Genomic DNA, 20598 nt, shown 5'->3' on the forward strand with positions numbered 1-20598 from the left:
GGTGTGAAGTGGTACCTCATTGTGGTTTTGATTTGCATTTCTCTAATAATGAGTGATGTTGAGCATCTTTTCATGTGTTTGTTAGCCATCCGTATGTCTTCTTTGGAGAAATGTCTATTTAGTTCTTTGGCCCATTTTTTGATTGGGTCGTTTATTTTTCTGGAATTGAGTTTCAGGAGTTGCTTGTATATTTTTGAGATTAGTTGTTTGTCAGTTGCTTCATTTGCTATTATTTTCTCCCATTCGGAAGGCTGTCTTTTCACTTTGCTTGTTTTCCTTTGTTGTGCAGAAGCTTTTAATTTTAATTAGATCCCATTTGTTTATTTTTGCTTTTATTTCCAGAATTCTGGGAGGTGGATCATAGAGGATCCTGCTGTGGTTTATGTCAGAGAGTGTTTTGCCTATGTTCTCCTCTAAGAGTTTTATAGTTTCTGGTCTTACATTTAGATCTTTAATCCATTTTGAGTTTATCTTTGTGCATGCACTGCTTTTAATGTAAGAAAATATTATTTGTGAGCATTCAAACACTTCTTAAATTTTATTTTGCAAATTAGCTGTCAATTATTTTTTTTTAGGGTGCAAACAGTTTTAGTCCATAAGCCCTAGGCACAGTGACTAGAGAGCTTAACAGAAAAATGGCTCAGATCCAGTTAATTCACTTTTAGCATAGGTGAAGTCACTACTCCAGCATGTCTAGTTGTCCTCACAGCAGGTAATCCCATCTGAACAGCAGATACTCTGCTCGTTAGGGTCTTCCTTCAGCACCAACTTTAGCTGAGACCTAACCTGAGGCATTTCAGCCACTATTCCATTGTATAGAATAAAGAATTGTGTGCTGAATTTCTTAGTTTAGTATTCTTCTGGTTGCCTATTACTAATTCCAGTAGTGTCCTAAATGTAGCAACCTGGGTTACAAATCAAAATCCTACAGCTTTTACTACTAAAATAGCCACCAATCCAATCTCCAAGTATATAAGGATATCTCAAAGGATAGTCCCTTCTGCTTCACAGTTTAATTGGGCATGGACAAACATAAGATTATTTTAGAACAATAATAAAGTAAGGTAAAAATAATTACTTCTAATATGAGATGACAAGATGGAGAGTGACCTGAACTAGAAATGTGAAACCTGCATGGGGCATTACCAACACAGATCAGCTGGATGACTAAGGGTTTCCACTGAATAGAAGCTCTGTGTTAACCATATGTGCCCTGTCTATCAAAGTTCTAGAGCAATGAGAGATGCATTAAGAGAAAGCTCATGATTTCTTAGGCAGCACCTTTGCATATAAATAGCAGTACACAACGGCAACCCACTCCAGTACTCTTGCCTGGAAAATCCCATGGACAGAGGAGCCTGGTAGGCCGCAGTCCATGGGGTCGCTAAGAGTCGGACAGGACTGAGCGACTTCCCTTTCACTTTTCACTTTTCATGCATTGGAGAAGGAAATGGCAACTCACTCCAGTATTCTTGACTGGAGAATCCCAGGGACAGAGGAGCCTAGTGGGCTGCTGTCTATGGGGTCGCACAGAGTCGGACACAACTGAAGCGACTTAGCAGCAGCAGCAGCAACAGTAAAAGTTGAAGAAAAGATTAAAGACTTGAAAGGGATGGGATGGAGAAAATTATTCAACACTTCTGATTGTGAAATTCTGTAACTGAACCAATGTGACTATACGGTCCAGAGTAAAGGTGAGAGGATGGTCCTCTTTTGTGCCCTATGTAGGTAAAAACACACTTGGACACTGTTCACATGTGAAGTGCATATTTTTATTAGGCTCCCTGACAAACTAACAAAATCCAAAGAAAGATCCCACAGAGAACCACATCATATGAAAAACACTTGAAGGACTTCATGTCTACCTGAAAAATCACTTTTAGGAAACAAAAGAGTTATCTACAAATGCTTCCAAGCTGTTCTTAAAAGTGTAAAAATTGCCTGGCATTACTAAGTACTCAAAGTCCAGTTCAAGGCACTACAAATCACTCATTTATTCAGTAAACATTTATTCTATGCCTCCTTAGAGGGAAGTCCTGTGTTAGGTGAGTGTCTAGGCCACATGGATAAGTAATGAAGAGTCTAGGAGCAGAGATATGCACATGAATAACCAACTAACCACAATACAAGGGGAGTATGAGAGGTGTCATGTGGGTAGAACAAAACCTACTTCAAATTCAAAGCAGGAATCACTATGTCGTGACATCAGGATCAGAGAAGGCGACATTGATTCAGGACTGAAAGGTGTATATTATTCATGTGAGAAGAAACATATGGGGGGGGTCACTCAAGGTGGGGGAAAAGCAGAAGCAAAAGTTTAGAAGTGGGAACAGGGTAGAAAAATATAGTGGAACAAAGCTGAAGAACAGAAGAGCCTGAGTTAAGCAACCATAGGTGTAGAAATATCAGGTATTGGGGAGTAAGACAGGAAGGGTGCCAAAAAGTACAGAGCTTGTACTCCAGGCTACAGACAATGACTATGTATGGATATCATCAAAGGTTCTAGAGTACACAATGCTCTGTGTGGTGTGTGGCTTTCCTGTTGTTTTTATTCCTGGTATAGATTAGAGGCAAACACAAGAAAGGCAGGAGGCTTGCACAAGGGTTAGTCAGGAGGAAATGACATTCTGAAGCAGGTCACAGGCAGGCAGCAGTGGGAATGGACAGAGGAAAGAGACTCATGAGATATTTCAGAAACTGAATCATCAGGCCCCAGACCTGAACTGTCAAATCTAAAGGACTGTGGAAAGAGCAGAAACCCCAGCTGGAGGAGAAACTGACTGAGAGGCAGAAGTAGCCAAATTAATATGAAAGCACAGCACTATTGCCCAGTTGAGTGGGTAGGACACCAGGAGAATGTTCTACATCTTGCTCCAAGCACTTCTCAATCCTTCCCCAACTCATGATCACACCCCCTCACAGGCTGCTCATCAAGGAAATGCCCGAAGTCAAATGCAGAGCCAATCCTATACTTCAAAACATAAACTTGTAGAAAAAGAGATCAGATCTGTGGTTACCAGAAGAAGAGGGTAGGGGAAACGGGAATTGGATGAAGAGAGTCAAAAAGTATAAACTTCCAGTTATAAGATAAATAAGTACTAGAGATATAATGTATAACATGATAAATATAACTCACGTATGTTATATATGAAAGCTGTTAAGAGGATAATTTCTAAGAGTTCTCATGACAAGTAATAAAAAAGTTTTTTATATTTCTTTAATGTTGCATCTCTGAAGGAGGCCATGGCAACCCATGCCAGTACTCTTGCCTGGAGAATCCCGTGGACAGAGGAGCCTGGCGGGCTACAATCTGTAGCCTTGGAAAGAGTCAGACATGACTGAAGCAACTTAGCACACAATGTTGTATCTCAATGAGATGATGGATATTCACTAAACTTATTGTGGTAATAGTTTCATGATGTGTTTAAGTCAAATCATTATACATCCCAAACTTATACAGTGCTTTCTGTATGTTAATTATATATCAATAAAAATGGAAGAAAGAAAAAAAAAAAAAACAGAGCCAATCCAGTCTATGAGAAGCTTTACTAGCTACACAGTTCAGTTCTCCATGAAGGCCAGGGCACCTTCAGGGTTAGAGAACCCCTTAGTAAGATCCTCAAACAGAGCATCTGAAAAGTACCTTCTAGTCCTAAGCCTGTGACTGGTTAACCTCTTGAAGCCTTAAATGATGAACACTCCAAGTCTCAATTCCTTTACTGTAAGATAGGAGTGATAATGTATACCCCACCTACTTCACAGATTTGTGGGGATACACAGGAAGAGACAGAATGCTGCAAAGCACACAAATGCCAGGGGTCATTAGAAGTTCTTTGAGGGCATAAACTACAACAAATTCATGTTTGTATCATGGAGCTGACTATGGAAAGAGGGAGGGAGCAAGGTGGAGAAGAAAATACCACAGTCTGGGCCCCACAGGCAGCCTGGTGTCAGCCAAGGAATATACTGCCTACCATATCTTCAAGAAGATCCTACATCCAGAGAAACAGGTGAGAATAATTGTCCACATATACCTCCTTGTTTAACTGATGGGAAGCTTCACCCTGAAAGAGGCCCAGTGATCTGCCCAATATCTTTAGTGGCAAAGGGTCAAAGAATAGGACCAATAACACAGTCACAGGTTAAATGGTGTTTTCACCCACATTATCTTACAAGCAGACTTTGAGCTGGGTGGGAAGGATTATTAAAATTCCCATTTTCCAATCTGAAGTTGCATGACTTTTCTAGGGCAGGATTCAAATTCAGACAGTCGTACCCCCAGTTCACTGCTCTTTCCCTGTTGGTATTAGCACAATCATCTCAGCATTCAGTGTATTTCAGACTTGAAGTTCTGTTTTATTTTATCCTGACTTCAGCAGCATTTCACATTCAGTCTTTCTTGGTAGAATTCTACTGACCTTTTGTCTTAAAAACCAGTTAAGTGGCCACACTGGGCACCAGAAACATGTTTTAAAACTGAATCATCAAAACTGAGCCTCCCCATGTATCCATAAATCATTTTCCAAAGTCTATCCCCACATGTGTATCATCCCATAAGTATGAATAATGTATGTATCATTATCGTACTAAACACACTGACCTAGGGTGCTCAAAGAGCACTGATGGCTAATTGAAGCAATATTTATCATATAAATACCAAGAAGGCAGTTTTAACAAATGGGTGGAACAAAGACTGAAAACTTACTTTATCAATGAAAACTGATTTACATTCACAGAAGGACCTCAAAGTGAAGTGGGCAACAGAGAAAATGATCAGGATAATTCTAGTCAGCTAAATTCAAAAGATCTGAACATGAATGTGTTCTTTACTTAAGGAAGTCCAGGGAAGGCGCAGGGGTGGCGGGAATGATAAAAAGAATTAACCTTGCCACTGTCTCAATGTCCTGTCTTCCCACCATAACCCTTATTTCAGGAAGAAGGTACGCATGTTTTGCTCCCCTTTTTTAATTCATGGAAGAGGATTAAACTGCTCAGTCTCCCGGGGCTTGCAGAGGTTTCTCAGTGGGTTCCACCAGGGATGGGGCGACACCGCCAGGCAGCACTTCCACGGGGCAGGCCAGGGAGCAGGACTGCGCAGAGGACCTCTACTGTGGCCCGCACCTCGGCACCCCGTCTCCCAGGGCCTTGGCAGCAGTTTCTGCTGGAAAGCACCGGCCTCCCTTCCTCCTGTTCCCTCTCCTTTCTAGTCGCGTCAATTACGACACAACTCGCCACCCTTGCCCACGGTCAGCAGCGGGTAACAGATCCTAACCTCCAGAGAGCCCTAGGTGTAGGGTTCAACAGACTTGGCAATTGCCTGGTGAAGACCCCTGCCCCACAGCCTGCCCCACAGCCTACCCCGGCTCCGCCAGACGCGGCGGACTCGAGGGCTGCGAGCGCTGCGCTCCAGGGATGCCCGTTACAGGGCAGCACCCAAGGCAGCGAGGTCCACACCCAAGGCCATCCCAGGGCTGCTGTGAGGGGTGGGGGAGACCAAGCCCCAGACAACGCCCCCACCCTCCATTAATAAAACGCAAGATTTTAAAAAGCGTCATTTACCGACATGAGTGATCACTGTGGCCAGTCGCCGTGTGAACTCCTGAGGGGCCATTTCTTCTTTTAACCAAAACAGCATTTCACCGAAAAACCACTCGGTATAAACAAAACAAAGCAACACAAATCTGTTTCTATCGGTGCTATGGATGACTATTTAAAGGCATCTCCTCCAAAGGATGTTCGGCCCTCACACTCTTTCTCGCTCTCCTAAGGCACAAAACGAGAGTCACTCCCAGTCACGGCCGCGCGGCTAGAGGACGCCAGACACGCCCCGCAGGGGGTAAATTTAAAGATTAGGTCCAGCAGCTTTCCCAACGCGACGACTGCCTTTGGGAGACAGGAAAGTAGCAGTGCCAAAGGTGAGGGGAGCACGTCGCCCCAATCTCGCCGTAACCCTGCTTCTAGCTTCCTGGTTCGAGGCGGGTGAATAGGTTTCTGGATCTGAGGTCCGATCTTTGGCTTTGCCTCCTGGGAGGGTCGGGATGAAGTATCCTCTGTCAGCCCACAGGAGGCGCGCTGACTCGGCGCCTGCGGAGGACTAGAGAGCTGAGGCGCCGAGGAAACTGGAGGCGTGCTCCGCGCCGCCTACGCCGCCTCACAGCGCGTTGCAGCGCTTCCCGCCTCCGCGCGCACCTTTCCCCGCCCGGGGGGCGGTGCCCGACGCGCCTGGAGAGGTGCGCACGCGCGTGTCCTCCTTCGGGGGGGATGATGTGCCCACTCCCGTAAGTGTTAGTTGCTCATTGGTGTCCGACTCTGCAACGCCAAGGACTGTAAGCCACCTGGCTCTTCAGTCCATAGCATTCTCCAGGAAAGAATACTGGAGTGGGTTGCCATTTCCTTCTCCAGGGGATCTTCCTGATCAGAGGATGGAACTCAAGTCTCTTGCATTGCAGGCAGATTCCTTACTGTCTGAGCCACTAGGAACCTATCTTGAATCGTCCCTTAAGACTGGGGGCGATTCAAGATCTGTCCTCCAGCTGTCGGGGAGAGGAGACAGCGACTTCAGTTTGGTATCCCACCCTACCCCCACCCCCCACCCTACACCCCGCCCCCTCGCCTGGTATCTGTGGAGAAGCCCAGGCAAGAAAGGGACTGGCAGGAAGTTCTGAGGCCGCCCGCCGGGGCTCTGGAAGAAGGGCTGTATGAGGTGCAGTTGACCGTCCTATCTCGTGACTCCGGGGAACCAGGGGTGGCTAGAATTTGTTTCCCCCTGTTAGGGGTTGTCTCGTTCAGTTATCAGCGTCCACTGGACACGCTCGCATTTGGAGCCGGGAGCGCGGGCTGTGCAGCAGCCGGGCTCAGCAGGCGGGTACGTACGAGTGACTCCACCGTGTGGGCCTTTTCCTTTGTGCAGCTCGCCAGCGCTGCGCCAGCCAACAGACAGACGCGCCAGCGCTCCCTCCAGGAAAGGCTCTGGCACAGCGTCCTTGAGCATCCTCCCTGTCAGCCGCAGGAGCGTCTGCTCCGCAACTATCTAGTGGTAGATGCCGTCGCAGGGCTTCATTAGGTGGCTCCAGATACTACCTGACAGGCGGAGTAACCGAATTCAGAAGCCCACGTGAAAAGCCTGAGCAAATGCAAATCTGGCCAGGTTGTCCCCTCAATCCATTCTTAAAAGGAGGGACCCGGTCGCGAGAGTGCCAGGATCACCGACAGGTTCTGAGCCAATTCTAGAAAGCTCAGGTTTCCTCTTTTTCATGTAAAAAGCCAAACCCCAAACACCTTGGATGAAATTTCTAGTAATAGCTCCTCAACCCTGGCATTTGGAGATGTTCTTTAATGCTTTCTGGTAACAGTTGTGGGCTGTGGTTAAGAGATGGTGTTAAGCCACCTGCAGAGTGAAATTTGTGCAGAGATTCTTCCCTCCCATGACTGGGCTCTGTGCACTTTGCCTGCACAAGTAGAGCAATCATTTCATAGCAACCCCTTGCAAGGAATTCAGAGAGGGGTTAAAGACCCAAAGGAGTAATATAGCTTTGGGTTGTGTTTCCACAGTAGTTTCTGGCTCTTCAAGGATGACAAGTATTTTTGAGGAACCAAATGAAGGCTTTCCTGTTGGTGGTAGTAGTATCCGGTGCCCAGTCAGAGCCAACTGTGAACTGGTCCCTAGAAAGCAACATATTGCTGAGGAGACTGATATTGTGAGACTTTCTGGAATTTGCAGATTCAGTGACCTCAGCTTCTTGGATTAAGTCAGGTTCTTATGGGTGGAAGGGAAGGGAGAAGGGAAGAGTAATGAGAAGCTTATGAATAGGAATGAGAGAAAAAGGAAAGAAATAAATCACACTCAGAAGGCAGCTCTCCTTCCCACATCTGTACCTTCACAATCTTCAGGGGTTTCCATGGAGATGAATTGGCTGATTTATGGCAAGATGTAACAGGCAGTGTCTGTCCTCAGAAACCAGTTCTGTCCCCTCATCTTTAACACACACTCTCTGGGGCCTCAGCTACTATACCTGGGCCATGAGGGAGTAGGTCTGTGATCCCCAAGGTCCCTTTTGCAGTTCTGAAATTGTATAACTAAGCAGAAATGAGCATAGCTTTCAATAGCCCATACCTCCTTGTTCCTTCAAGAAAACAGTCATTATCTCCATTTTTCTTGTGAACATGGACAGGCTTTCTGTCTTCTCTCCTCCACCGCCCTCCTCCCTTCTGTGCCTCTTTTTATCTATCCTAATTGATTTATCTCTTGTCTCTGACAAATTACATTACTCTAATGTATGGCAAAATCAAGGTCAAGTCAGAATAGCCTGCCTTCCTCTCTACTGAACAAATTAATAATCAGTCACATCTATTGAATATCAATTATATGCTGAAGGTTGTGATGTGCTTAGTCACTCAGTAGTATCCGACTCTTTGCAATCCCATGAACTGTAGCCTGCCAGGCTCCTCTATCCATAGGGATTCTCTAGGCAACAACACTGGAGTGGGTTGCCATGCCCTCCTCCAGGGGATCTTCCCAACCCAGGGATCGAGCCCAGGTCTCCCGCATTGCAGGTGGAATCCTTACCATCTGAGCCACCAGGAAAGCCCATGAATACTGGAGTAGGTAGCCTATCCCTTCTCTGGGGGACATTCCCAAGCCAGGTATTGAACTGGGCTGTCCTGCCTTGCAAGCGGATTCTTTACCAGTTGTGATAGGCAGTGTCAAGTACAGCAGCTATCACCACCATATAGTAAGTGACTGCTCTGTGCCACCTGGTATGACGGCAGGCATTTCACAAACATCATTTCAGCCCCACAATAAGCCTGTATGGCTTTAGTCTCATTTTGTAGATGCTGTTGGTATAAGAACCAAAGTGTGTATCACTAAACGTATGACTCTAGACCATTTTCTGCCTTCAGGTAAGGATTTGCCTGAGCTCGGAAAGAAAAATCATCCTCCAAGCACTACCAAGTAGATTCTACCTCCCTTTTGGTGGATTGTCAGCAATGCCTCTGACAATGAAGAGAAAGACAAAGGATCCACCCTGGGTGCCACAAATGAGGTGAGGTGCCATTGGGCCACCTGGTTTAGTCTAAATCAGCGGTTCTCAAACTAGCAGAATCACCTGGAAATATAGATGAATTTTTTAAAAATACAAACTCCTAGTCCTTGCCTTCAGGGATTCTGATTCAGTAGTGTGGGATGAGATCTGAGAATCTGCATTTCTAACAAGTACCCAGGATTACTGATGCTGCTGGTCCTGGGACCACACGGTGAGCACCACTGACTACAGCAAAGCTAATCAAACTTCTTAGACTGCAAACCATAGCATGATATAAATTTTACCTCATGACACAGCAGACATTAAGATACACAATTAAAACAAAATAAAAACAATTGTTGTATGGAATAATTTTTCCCTTCAGAAAATTAACTCAAAATGAATCACTGACCTAAATGTAAAACACAAAACAATAAAATTCCCATAACAGTTTTCATTCCAATCCCATAGAAGGGCAATGCCAAAGAATGTTCAAACTACCATGTATTTGCACTCATTTCAAATGCTAGCAAGGTAATGTTCAAAATCCTTCAAGCTAGCCTTCAACAGTACATCAACCGAGAACTTCCAGATGTACAAAGTGGATTTAGAAAAGACAGAGGAACCAGAGATCAAATTGGCAACATTCACTGGGCCATAGACAAAGCAAGGGAATTCCAGAAAAAACATCTACTTCTGCTTCGTTGACTATGTGGATCACAACAAACTGTGGAAAATTCTTAAAGAGATGTGAATACCAGACCACCTTACTTGTCTCCTGAGAAACCTGTATGCAGGTCAAGAAGCAACAGTTAGAACTGGACATGGAACAACAACAACCTGGTTCAAAATTGGGAAAGGAGTACATCAAAGCTGTATATTATCACCCTGCTCATTTAACTTCTATGCAGAGTATATCATGCAAAATGCCAGGTTGGATGAATGACAACCTGGAATCAAGATTGCTAGGAGAAATATCAACAACCTCAGATATGCAGATGATACCACTCTAATGGCAGAAATTGAAGAGGAAATAAAAAGCCTCTTGATGAAGGTGAAAGAGGACAGTGAGAAAGCTGGCTTAAAACTCAACATTCAGAAAATTAAGATCATGGCATCCCGTCCCATCACTTCATGACAAATAGAAGGCGGAAAAGTGGAAACAGTGGCAGATTTTATTTTCTTGGGTTCCCAAATTACTGTGGATGGTGACAGCAGCCATGAAATTCAAAGACGCTTGCTCCTTGGAAGGAAAGCTATGACAAACCTAGACAGTGTATTAAAAAGCAGAGACATCACTTTGCCAACTAAGGTCCGTATAGTCACAGCTATGTATGGTAGTCATACCAGTAGTCATATATGAATATGAGAGTTGGACCATAAAGAAGGCTGAGGACCAAAGAATTGATGCTTTCTTTTCTTTTTTTTTTTTTTTTTAGAATTGATGCTTTCAAACTGTGGTGCTGGAGAAGACGCTTGAGAGTCCCTTGGACAGCAAGGAAATCAAACTAGTAAATCTGAAAGGAATTCAACCCTGAATATTCATTGAAAATGTTGATGCTGAAACTGGAGCTCCAATACTTTGGCCACCTGATTCGAAGACCTGACTCATTGGAAAAGACCCTGATGCTGGGAAAGACTGAGTGCAGGAGGAGAAGCGGGCAGCAGAAGATGAGACGGTTGGATAGCATCACCGACTCAATGGACATGAGTTTGAGCTAACTCCAGGAGATGGTGAAGGACAGGGAAGCCTGGTGTACTGCAGTCCATGGGGTTGCAAAGAGTCGGACATGACTTAGCAAATGAAAAACAACAACAAACAACAACATAACATAGGAGAAAATCTAGATAACCTAGGATTTGGTGATGACTTTCCAGGTACAATACCAAAGGTATGTACCATGAAAGAAAAACTTGATGATAGACTTCATTAAAATGAAGCTTTTCTGCTGTGTGAAAGATACTATTAAGAGAATAAAAGGGGAAGTTATGGGTTGATAGAAAACGTGTATGAAAAATATAACTCTGTTAAAAAAAAAGGACTATTATCTAAACCATACAAAGAACTCTTAAAAAAAGAAAAAGGACTGTTAAAATACAAGAACTCTTAAATCTCATACAAAGTACTCTTAAATCTCAATAGTAAGAATAACCTGATTTTTTTAAGTGGGGGAAGGGTTAAGCTCTATCTTATACTCATTATTGCTGTAAAAATAGTCTACAAACTTGCAACTAGAAGACTAGTAAGTTCTAGAGATATAATGCACTGTATTAGTGATTGTAGTCAACAATACTGGATCCTGTATTTCAAAGTTGCTAGGAGAGTAGATCTTAAATGTCCCACCAAAAAAGAAATCATAATTATGTGACATGAAAGAGGTGTTGGCTAATCCTATGGCTGCAATCATACTGCAATACATAAAGGTATCAAATCAATAGGTTGTATAGCTTAAACTTATACAATGCTATGTGTCAATTATATCTCAATTTTTTAAACATAACAGTACAGAAAAAACAGGTTTATTTTAAAATTCTGTAATTTCAATTTTGAGACAATTAAGAGGAGGATTTGTTTTAAATACATGTTTTTCACATTTTTGGAAACATTATAAAATGTTGTATTTTTCATATCCCACACCCTTTTATATCAGGACATTCCCCCTTTCTTCTTCCCCTCAGAAAACTCTGTAAGGGCTCTTCGCCCTGAACCCCATGAGAGAAAAAGAACCCCATAAACTACAGAAAGAAATATCCATGGGGCACTCAGGTAGCCTAAAAGGTCTGAGAACAGCAGGCCCCACCCTAGTCGGATCCCACCCCAACGGACGAACAAAGCAGGGAGCCCCTCGGGCACGCAGCCATCTCCTGCACTGCAGCTCTGCTCTCTTCTTTGATTGGTTTTAGCGGTGACGCCCCCTCCGAATGTCTCGCTCGGATTGGCTTACTTTTTGGATCCGACTGGACGGTGGCCAGAGGAGGACAAGAGACTTCTATACGGTCTGGAGGGACGATTTGGGTCACATCTGAGATGGCGTTGCACAACAAGCGTCCAGGCTCCAGGGACATGGCGGCGGCCTCTGTGATGTCGGTGCTGCTGATGGCGACTGAGAGGAACCGGTGGCAGCTAGTCCAGAGCCTGCTGCTGCTGCTGCCGCCCAGGCAACGGTGGGTGGAAAGGCGGCTGTGTTCCTGCCCAGGGATGGGGGCGTGGGGTGTTGGCCCGCCTGAGCAGTGCGAGTTGCGGGGGTTCGGGAGGCTCGGTAGAATCTGCTTGTCAGCGGATTCTGCTTTCAGCCCCACCAGTGAGAAGAAGTCCTCCTCCACCCAGCCCTCTCCTTTCTTCCCCTGCTCGAGAATCACTCTAACCTGCCCTTTGCCTTAGTTTCTCCCGTTAGCGGTGGGAGTGGGAGGAATGGACCTGGGCCTACCATCCTCCAGGCACTCCTACCTATGGGGGCAAGAATAGGGTTGACAGATTTAGCGATTAAAATACAGGATGCTGGTTAAAATTTAAATTTCAGATAAACAACACAATTTTTATTATAAATGTCTCCGATATCAAATCAAATTAAAAATATAAAACAGTATTTGTTATTTGTTTGAAGCTTAACTGGGAGTCCTGTTTTTTAATTGGCAATCCTAAGCAAGAATACCATTTATACAGCTCCTAAACCATTTACAGTGTCCTTTCATAGCACTGCCTATATAGGGAGTATTATAATCCGTGTTCTAATGCAGCCCAAGATTATGCAACTAGTAAGTAACGGGGCCAGGACACTTTAAAAGCCATTTCAGTTTTGCTGTCCCTCTCAGGTGTGCATTTCAAAGAAAGATTCCCGGGGAGCTCTTTTAATTGTTAGAATGAACCTAACAAAAGCAAATTTATCTTTCAGGGGGCCTGGAAAGTTGTTTTATATTAGGTTCTTTGCTGTGGCATTTACCTTATATTTAAGGGAAGAAACTATTAAATTGTCAAGGAATATTGACTTACTGTGTGATGATGAAAGTATATTATATATGTATTAGATCACAATGGCCTATCATTTGACTTTGATATCAGTGGATAAGGTTATATTCATGCAAGAAAATGTATGGACATCATTGCATAGGTAATGATTAAGGCGGTGAAGGGTATTCTGGAATGAGACACACCTGGGTTCAAAACTTTAGTTTCACACTTTGATGGCAGTAGGCAAGTTTCGTAATCTTTCTGGGCCTCCATCTCCTCTTCTTTAAAGTAGAAATGATAATAATTGTATCCACTTCATAGGATTGTTGTATTAAATTCTTGTCAAGTGCCTGGGACATTGAAATTTATTAATTTGATCTATGATTAACCATTACACTTTAACTTTTAGTAAATGTGAATTTTTGGCATAAATTATTAGATATAAGTATTTTAGTTTTAAGTGGAAAAAAGCCAAGTAATTAAGAATATTATGAATATTGTGAGTTTCAATGCAAAGAAATGTACTATTCAATAATAGTTAAAGCAGATATTTTAGACCATAATATACCAACTTTACCAAATCACAAATCTGTAAGCCAGGGTAATATAATAAAAATTTATATTTTAGTCTCAGAAATTATTCCCCATGTATAATCTTACATGCTTTAATATTCATTGTGTTATAAACAGAAAGAAACATTAGCACTCTCCAAGGGTAAGAAAATGACTATAGGGTGAGAAATAAAGCCAAAAAATAGGTTTATGGTCAGTGGCTGTTTATGATGAGGTAGACTTAGTATGTTGTAATAACCAAATGTCAAGCTTTGTAGGAGTTTTATATTTCTTTTTATTTCCTTAGTGTTTCCAGTGTTAACATAGTTCACTTTCAAACTATTCTCTAAAACTCCTCTTGGGAACTTTTCCCAGTTTTTCTCCAGAAAAACCTTTCCACCACCTTGAAGAGAATGTGGAATTATAAAAATTAAAGGTCTAATCTTAGCAACTGTTGACTGTTACCTAAGTGATAGTAAACAAGTCATTTAACATTTCTGAGCCTTGGTTTATCTCTAAAATCATAACTACCAAAAACCTGTTCCACCATCCCCAAGGTTTATAAATGCTACCAATTATTACTAGCTGTTGCCCACCAGAGAAAACTTCAACCAGGGGTGAATCCAACTATTTGTATTCTTTGTGCCTGCAGCAAGCCTCCTCAAAGGGCTACAGAAATTTGCACACTGGATAGACTTGTAATAAATTCATGGCAGTCCACTTCCCCTGGGCTTTCAACAGACCAAGAAATTAAAGCTTTCTTTCTTTTATGGTAGACAGGATCTATGCCCTTTTTGTTATTGTTAAGTTTAAATGCAATTTTGCAACATGAAAACTGTGGTCTCTGTAATTAGTTAGGAATCTTTGTCACTCATGATACATCTGTTGCTTGCTATCTACTTTCAAAGCTTATTGCTATGTTAGCTCTAAAATAAAGCTTTTCTTAACAAATCTATAGGCTTTATTAAAATCAAGTCTGCCAATTAAAAAACAATGGGGAAAAAACTCAAGGCTTTATAAGTTTCCTATTGGAAAGATACTTATTTTTGAAGTGAATGATAATCAGTGAATACATATCAGAACAATTTGCCATGGATCTATAAATATAGAGCTTGTTTCCCTACCTTTGTGTCTTATACATAAAAGAATAATGTAGAAAAGGTTTGTTTGGGTTCTTTCATTATTTAGCTGGTATGTGTAGAAAACTGAGGACCCCAAGTTTGAAAGGGCACAAAAATCTAAAAGTAAAAATGAGATGCTTAAAAGGATTTTATCTTGAAGCAGTTTGATTTGTCTGCCTTGTAAGCTTGGAAGTGATTCTACATTGTGCTGCATAAAAACTGTTCCGCAGACCAGAATTTTAAACTAAATATAAACAGTTTAACATTTAGCCATGTGCTTTGAAAGTCATGTGATGGAGGCTTTATTTGCAAAACATAGTAATTTAAGCTTTTGACTTTTAGATCCAAAAGATACTTCTAGCACTTGGATACTACCTGGGAGCAACTTGTCATGCTTGCATTGTATGGAAGAAGTGTTCAAAATAAAATGCAAAAACTGTAAGCTGATGGAAGAGGCAGCACATCACATCCCTGGTACTCCAGGGAGAACATTTGATATAGGAGATACCTTTGTGCTGCTGCTGCTGCCAAGTCGCTTCAGTCGTGTCCGACTCTGTGCGACCCCATAGACGGCAGCCCACCAGGCTCCCCCGTCCCTGGGATTCTCCAGGGAAGAACACTGGAGTGGGTTGCCATTTCCTTCTCCAATGCATGAAAGTGAAAAGTGAAAGTGAAGTCGCTCAGTCGTGTCCGACTCTTAGCGACCATGGACTGCAGCCCACCAGGCTCCTCCATCCATGGGATTCTCCAGGCAAGAGTACTGGAGTGGGCTGCCATTGCCTTCTCAAAGATACCTTTGTAAGTATTGGCATATTTTTCCTAGGGCATTTTTAAACCAGTGATATTTAGGGTATGGGAAGGAAAATAATTATCCTAATTGTTTAAGCCAGTTGCCATGCATGAATATCTAGAGATAATACTAAGACTTTTCTTTAATAGGCTTTATTTTTTAGAACAATTTTAAGTTTACAGGAAGATTGGGATGAGAGTTCCCAGGTTCCTATATTGTTAACAACTTATATTAGTTTGGCACATTTGTTAAAATTAATGAGCCAACATTGACACATTATTAATTAAAGTCCAGGATCTATTCAGGCTTCCTTAGTTTTCACCTAGTATTCTTTTTCTGTTCCAGGATCCTGTTCAGGATACCATGTGACATTTAATTATGTCTCCTTAAGCTCTTCTTGCCTGTAACAGTTATTCAAATTCCTCTCTCTCCCCACCATTTTTTTTTTTTAATGACCTTCACCATTTTGAGAAGGATTGGTCAGATAGATAGTAGGATGCACTTGTATTGGAATTTGTCTGATGTTTTCCTCAAGATTAGACTGTAGTTAGGGGTCTTGAGGAGGAAGACCACAGAGGTAAAATACCATTTTCATTTCATTCTATCAGGCGTTTCTAGTATTGATGTTGACCTTGATCATGTGATAGAGTTTGTCAGATTTCTTCATGTAAACTTCTTCTTCCCTCCCCGCTCCTTCTGTACTGTGGTCTCTGGAAGGAAGTCTCTATGCACAACTCACTCTTTAAGTAAAACTTTTTTTCACTTTCCCAAATGGACCAAGATGCTTATTTTGGATGAAGCTGATAAGCCAAAGGATTAAAGGTCAAATCCACGAGTTTTACCAGAAATCAAATACAAGGACTCAGGTGTGCGTGTGATTTTTTTCAGAGGGCAGGTTGGAATAACTGTTGCAATATAGCTGTGAAGTGCTATATTGCCCTTTCCCCTGCCAAAAGCAATTGTTTCCTACAATCTCTGTCTAGCTCAGTTCTGTAGTAAGACAGGGACGCTTGGTCTCAAACATTATTCCTCTAAGTATTATTATGAAAACTGTTATAGTTGATATGTCATCATAATTAGTCATTGTCTCTTTTTTAAGGTTGTGTCCCTTTCTGCCTTAATGCCAATCAATATGCTGAAGTCCTCAAAAAGTTCCTGAGAGATCCATTTCAAATTCTAGTGAAGAAAGAACTGATCTTTGAAAGGTATATATTATTGTATCTTATAATAATTTTGAAATAGAGTAATGTTTTTCTAATTAATGTACATAAAAATTATAGCCAGGATTATTTTTACCTTCTTATTTAAGCTCTGTGCTAAAATTGTAGTAACTAATATCTGCAGTATCTTAGTGCTTGTAATAAAGCTAACAAAGTAAACACAAGAAGAAAAACAACCGTACCAGATAGTAGAAAAACTACAGGTAACTAACACCAGAGTATTTTGTTCTAAAATTTGGTACAGTAATATCAGTATTCTGGCAGAATGAAAAGAATGAATTTCTAATGGGTTCCTTCCAGTGGTAGGTCTAGGAGTGAGAAGTCAAACGGCTTTTTATTCTGACGCTGATCTAAATTAATATTTTCCTCTCTGAAATACTGTAAGGAAGGGGTTGTATGCTGTCTATGACATATGAGGGACCAGCCAGTACACAGGCTGTTCTTTTAAAGGACTCAAGGCAAAGGGTAGACTGGATCCGAGAAAATGCATGTCAGGATTGCAGTCTCTTACATGGCAGGAGCTGTTCTTCCCTGGTACTGCTCCTTAAGACACTGTTAATATCTCATTATTTCCTCAATAAACTGAAGCAGGATCTAATTACAACGTAGCTGAGAAGTGCTGCATTGTCTTTGCCCCCTGCTCAAAATAAGACTGTTTCCTTTCAAGTCCTGTCTGCCATGCTGCTGTAGCACCCAGGGATGCATGGTTTCATACACATTTACCAGTTTAAACCCTGACTCAACAAATGACTCCTGAGAGTTAAGGCTTATTCATATTTTGCAGGCACTGACAGAAAGGGGCATTACCAAGAAGGAATTCCTTGATACTGACTTACTGGTATTTAATTTCATTATGTTATTTATCTACTAAAAGTTGATTTTGAGGGGAAGATTTTTCATTGTCTTTGTCAGCTCAAGCAATGTAGGGAAATAAAGACCTTACTCCACAGACAGTGGTGTGATTTATAGAAAGTTCATTACAATTTTGTGTCCTGAAAGATTGTATAGAAGTTGCTTTTGAATTAGAATTTGAATATATTATCATATCTCAGGCTCGTATTTTTATGTACAACTAATGTTGATGGTTATGAACTATGATCTGCCCACTTGTGAAAACTGTATTCTCAGTTGAGTATTTGTCATCTTCACTGAATTACTTGCTTTTATTCTGGAAAAATAAATCATGTATTGTTTATTCAAGTACGATTTTGTCAGCCAGGCAACCTTGAAAATCAGGTAAATGAATCAGGAAATGTGTTGATGAAAAGTGGTATTTAAATTGTCCTTAGAAAGATTTGTGGTTAATCAGAACACAGTGGGAAAACAATGTGAAATGTAGTTCAGATTTTGGACTTTATATAGTTTATATTCAAGGGCTCACAAAGAGTCAGGCATGACTGAGCAACTGAACTGAACTGAACTGATAGTTTATATTCAAAGGGAACATCACTAATGCTGTTAGATCTGGTTGTCTTTCTTAACTTACACAGTTTTTTTTGTGATATTTCTCATATCTTGTGCATTCTTGATGATTTCCTGAATAATTGAGATTTTTCTTGGCATTTTCTGGTAGCAATTTATGTTGACCCAGGCTTAGTTATAGTAGCTTTATCACTTAAATAAATTGAATTATGTCTTGCTACTTATATAAAAATAATATAGTAAATATAGTAGTAGTTGGTAAGAATAGATGATGAAGTGATGCTCAGAAATGGTATCAGCCTGATTTAGGACATAGACTCTTAAGTGCAACAGCATGTTGTTTGGATAAAGAGCAAGTCAGTGTTTTCCTATTTGTTTTTCTCTTGTCCTGGTTATTTGATATTTTAAGTTGTTCCACCCAAGACGTTTTTGACTGGGTCTATCATCTGTTTTAGTAGAGAGCTGTGGCGGTAATAGTGATACAGTGGTATAGTCAATAGTGTTACAGTGTATGAGGTGACCTGAGCAGAAATCAGTGATAAATATGGGTTACCATACAAATTTTTTAGAGGTTCCCCACACACAGAAAAATTTTAAGTCCTAAACCAAGTCTGTCCAGTAGAACTTTCTATAGTGAGGGAAATGTTCCATATCCATGCTGCCCAACACAGTGGTGACAGGCCACGAGAACTGGGGGTTACATTTTCTATTTTATTTAGTTTTAATTTAAATAACCACATGTAGCTAGTGGTTATTGCCTTGGACAGAATAGTCCTAATAAATAGTTAACATTCCAGAATTTATATTTTCAATTTTTAGTTCCAAAAATGTGTCAGATGGATCGCACACCTGTTCCTTTTGTTTTGTCTGGTATTTATGTCTGTCCCAGGCTAACACCTGCTCTTGGCCCACTTTGGCACAGGCTTTAATTTCACTACCCCAAGCACAATTCTGTAGTCTGCTCTACAAGTAATAACCCTCAGGCTGCCTGATAGAATCTGATCTTGCAGCCAGACAAATCTTTTTGAACAACCACAAAAGCAATATTTTCTTTTTCTCTAGATTTTGTGATTAGCATCTAGTGCTCTGATTAGAAGCCCTCCAAGTATAGTCTTGGCAAAGAAACAGCCACTGGTGGTTAACAAGTAATTCATATCATTTGTACTTCATGTAATACTTGATAACTGATATTGTGGTGAATAATTTTTCTTTTGTTCAGAATTGGAAGCGGGAGTCAGTTTGGGAGGAAAGCTGTGGCCATAAACATTGAAGAAGACAAGAAGATTCTTTGTGACACTGAGACTTTCTACCACACTACGGTAGAGGAAATGGCAAAGACTGTGGCTGACCTAATTTAATTCCTGGAATGAAATGATTATGAATGTAGTGCTTGCTATTGCTGAACGGGCAATCACATTGTGCATTGTGTTTCTTTTGGGGGTAATATGTGAAGCTTGTCTCAGTGCTCACAACAGATTAAAAATACAGATTTTGATAGCAAAGCAACTTCAGACATGATTTCATGTGAGGGTTATCATTGGCTTTATCCTCTTATTTCCTAGTTCTCTACACATGGTTGTATTGAGTATTTGCCATCATTTAATAATATGGACTGAAAGATATAAAAGCAGCTATTTATAAAGTTTGTCTGCCTTTATTGTATTAGTCACTAACTGAATAGAGCTAACTTTAAAATGATTTTTTAAGAAAATACTTAAATTTATTTTGTTTGGTATCATTTTTTTCAGTAAGGTATTTTATTAGCAGTTAGTTGAATGTTTATTGAATGTTCAGTAAATTACAGTGAAGTATTTTTTCTCTAAAGTTGTTTGGTCCTTATTTTTTAAAGATTTGTACTTCTTGCCATAATCCATATTTTCAAACAAAAAAGATAAACCAGCAGTCTATAGTAATATTTTATTCTAGTTATAAAATTATACACAAAGGATACAATGAACATGGCTTTTCATAAAAAGGTTTCATAGTTCCAAGTTAGCTTCTGCTTGGCAGTAGCATGAAGACTGATCAATTGCAGATTTCACCAGTACCATCTACTAAACATTATCTGCTTCTTCAAGAAGAAAGAAGCAAAAATGTAAGATTCCTCCCTCCTCTGGTATGGCAGACATTTCCTGGTACACATCATGTAACTGCTCAACAAGGTTTTTGTTAATAAACTAATTAATCAATAGATTTCTTTTCCCATAACAATAACATGGAGTTGCTATTTTTTGTTTTTGTTTAGTTACTAAGTTGTGTCCTACTCTTTTGTGACTCCATAGACTGTAGCCTCCCCAGGCTCCTCTGCCCATGGGATTCTCCAGGCAAGAATACTGAAGTGGGTTGCCATTTCTTTTTCCGGGGGATCTTCCTGACCCAGGGGCCAAACCCAAGGCTCCTGCATTGGCAGGCAGATTCTTTACCACTGAGCCACCTGGGGAGCCCTGCGTTGATATAATTATTGACTTTACCAAAAGACCTGCAGAGCCCTATTTAATAATGTGGATTTTATTCAGTATCA

The 20598-nt window shown here is 41.1% G+C and overlaps 1 protein-coding gene, 1 long non-coding RNA gene and 3 other non-coding genes across 5 annotated transcripts in view; 4 read left to right on the top strand and 1 right to left on the bottom strand.

Annotated features, from left to right (window-relative positions):
- The window catches only part of MCF2L2 (MCF.2 cell line derived transforming sequence-like 2), a 274628-nt gene extending 268476 nt beyond the window's left edge, over positions 1-6152 (bottom strand). Inside the window, exon 1 of the mRNA XM_040265422.1 lies at positions 5560-6152. Coding sequence (XP_040121356.1) covers positions 5560-5635 — 76 coding nt within the window. The 5' untranslated portion in view covers positions 5636-6152. The remainder of the gene's footprint in view (positions 1-5559) is intronic.
- A 5821-nt stretch (positions 6153-11973) lies between these two features.
- On the top strand, positions 11974-19901 carry LOC120871792. Its single transcript, XR_005723119.1, has 5 exons — positions 11974-12188; positions 14988-15157; positions 16535-16640; positions 17440-17493; positions 19297-19901. It is a non-coding gene; the product is annotated as an uncharacterized LOC120871792 (long non-coding RNA).
- LOC120859774 lies at positions 16329-16459 on the top strand. Its single transcript, XR_005720148.1, has one exon. It is a non-coding gene; the product is annotated as a small nucleolar RNA SNORA63 (small nucleolar RNA).
- On the top strand, positions 16730-16904 carry LOC120860054. The gene has a single exon (XR_005720230.1). It is a non-coding gene; the product is annotated as a small nucleolar RNA SNORA81 (small nucleolar RNA).
- LOC120859767 lies at positions 17241-17372 on the top strand. Its single transcript, XR_005720146.1, has one exon. It is a non-coding gene; the product is annotated as a small nucleolar RNA SNORA63 (small nucleolar RNA).
- Positions 19902-20598: the final 697 nt, after the last annotated feature.

The sequence above is a fragment of the Oryx dammah genome, unplaced genomic scaffold (genome assembly GCF_014754425.2).
Source record: "Oryx dammah isolate SB20612 unplaced genomic scaffold, SCBI_Odam_1.1 HiC_scaffold_2, whole genome shotgun sequence".
NCBI classification, from domain to species: Eukaryota; Metazoa; Chordata; class Mammalia; order Artiodactyla; family Bovidae; genus Oryx; species Oryx dammah.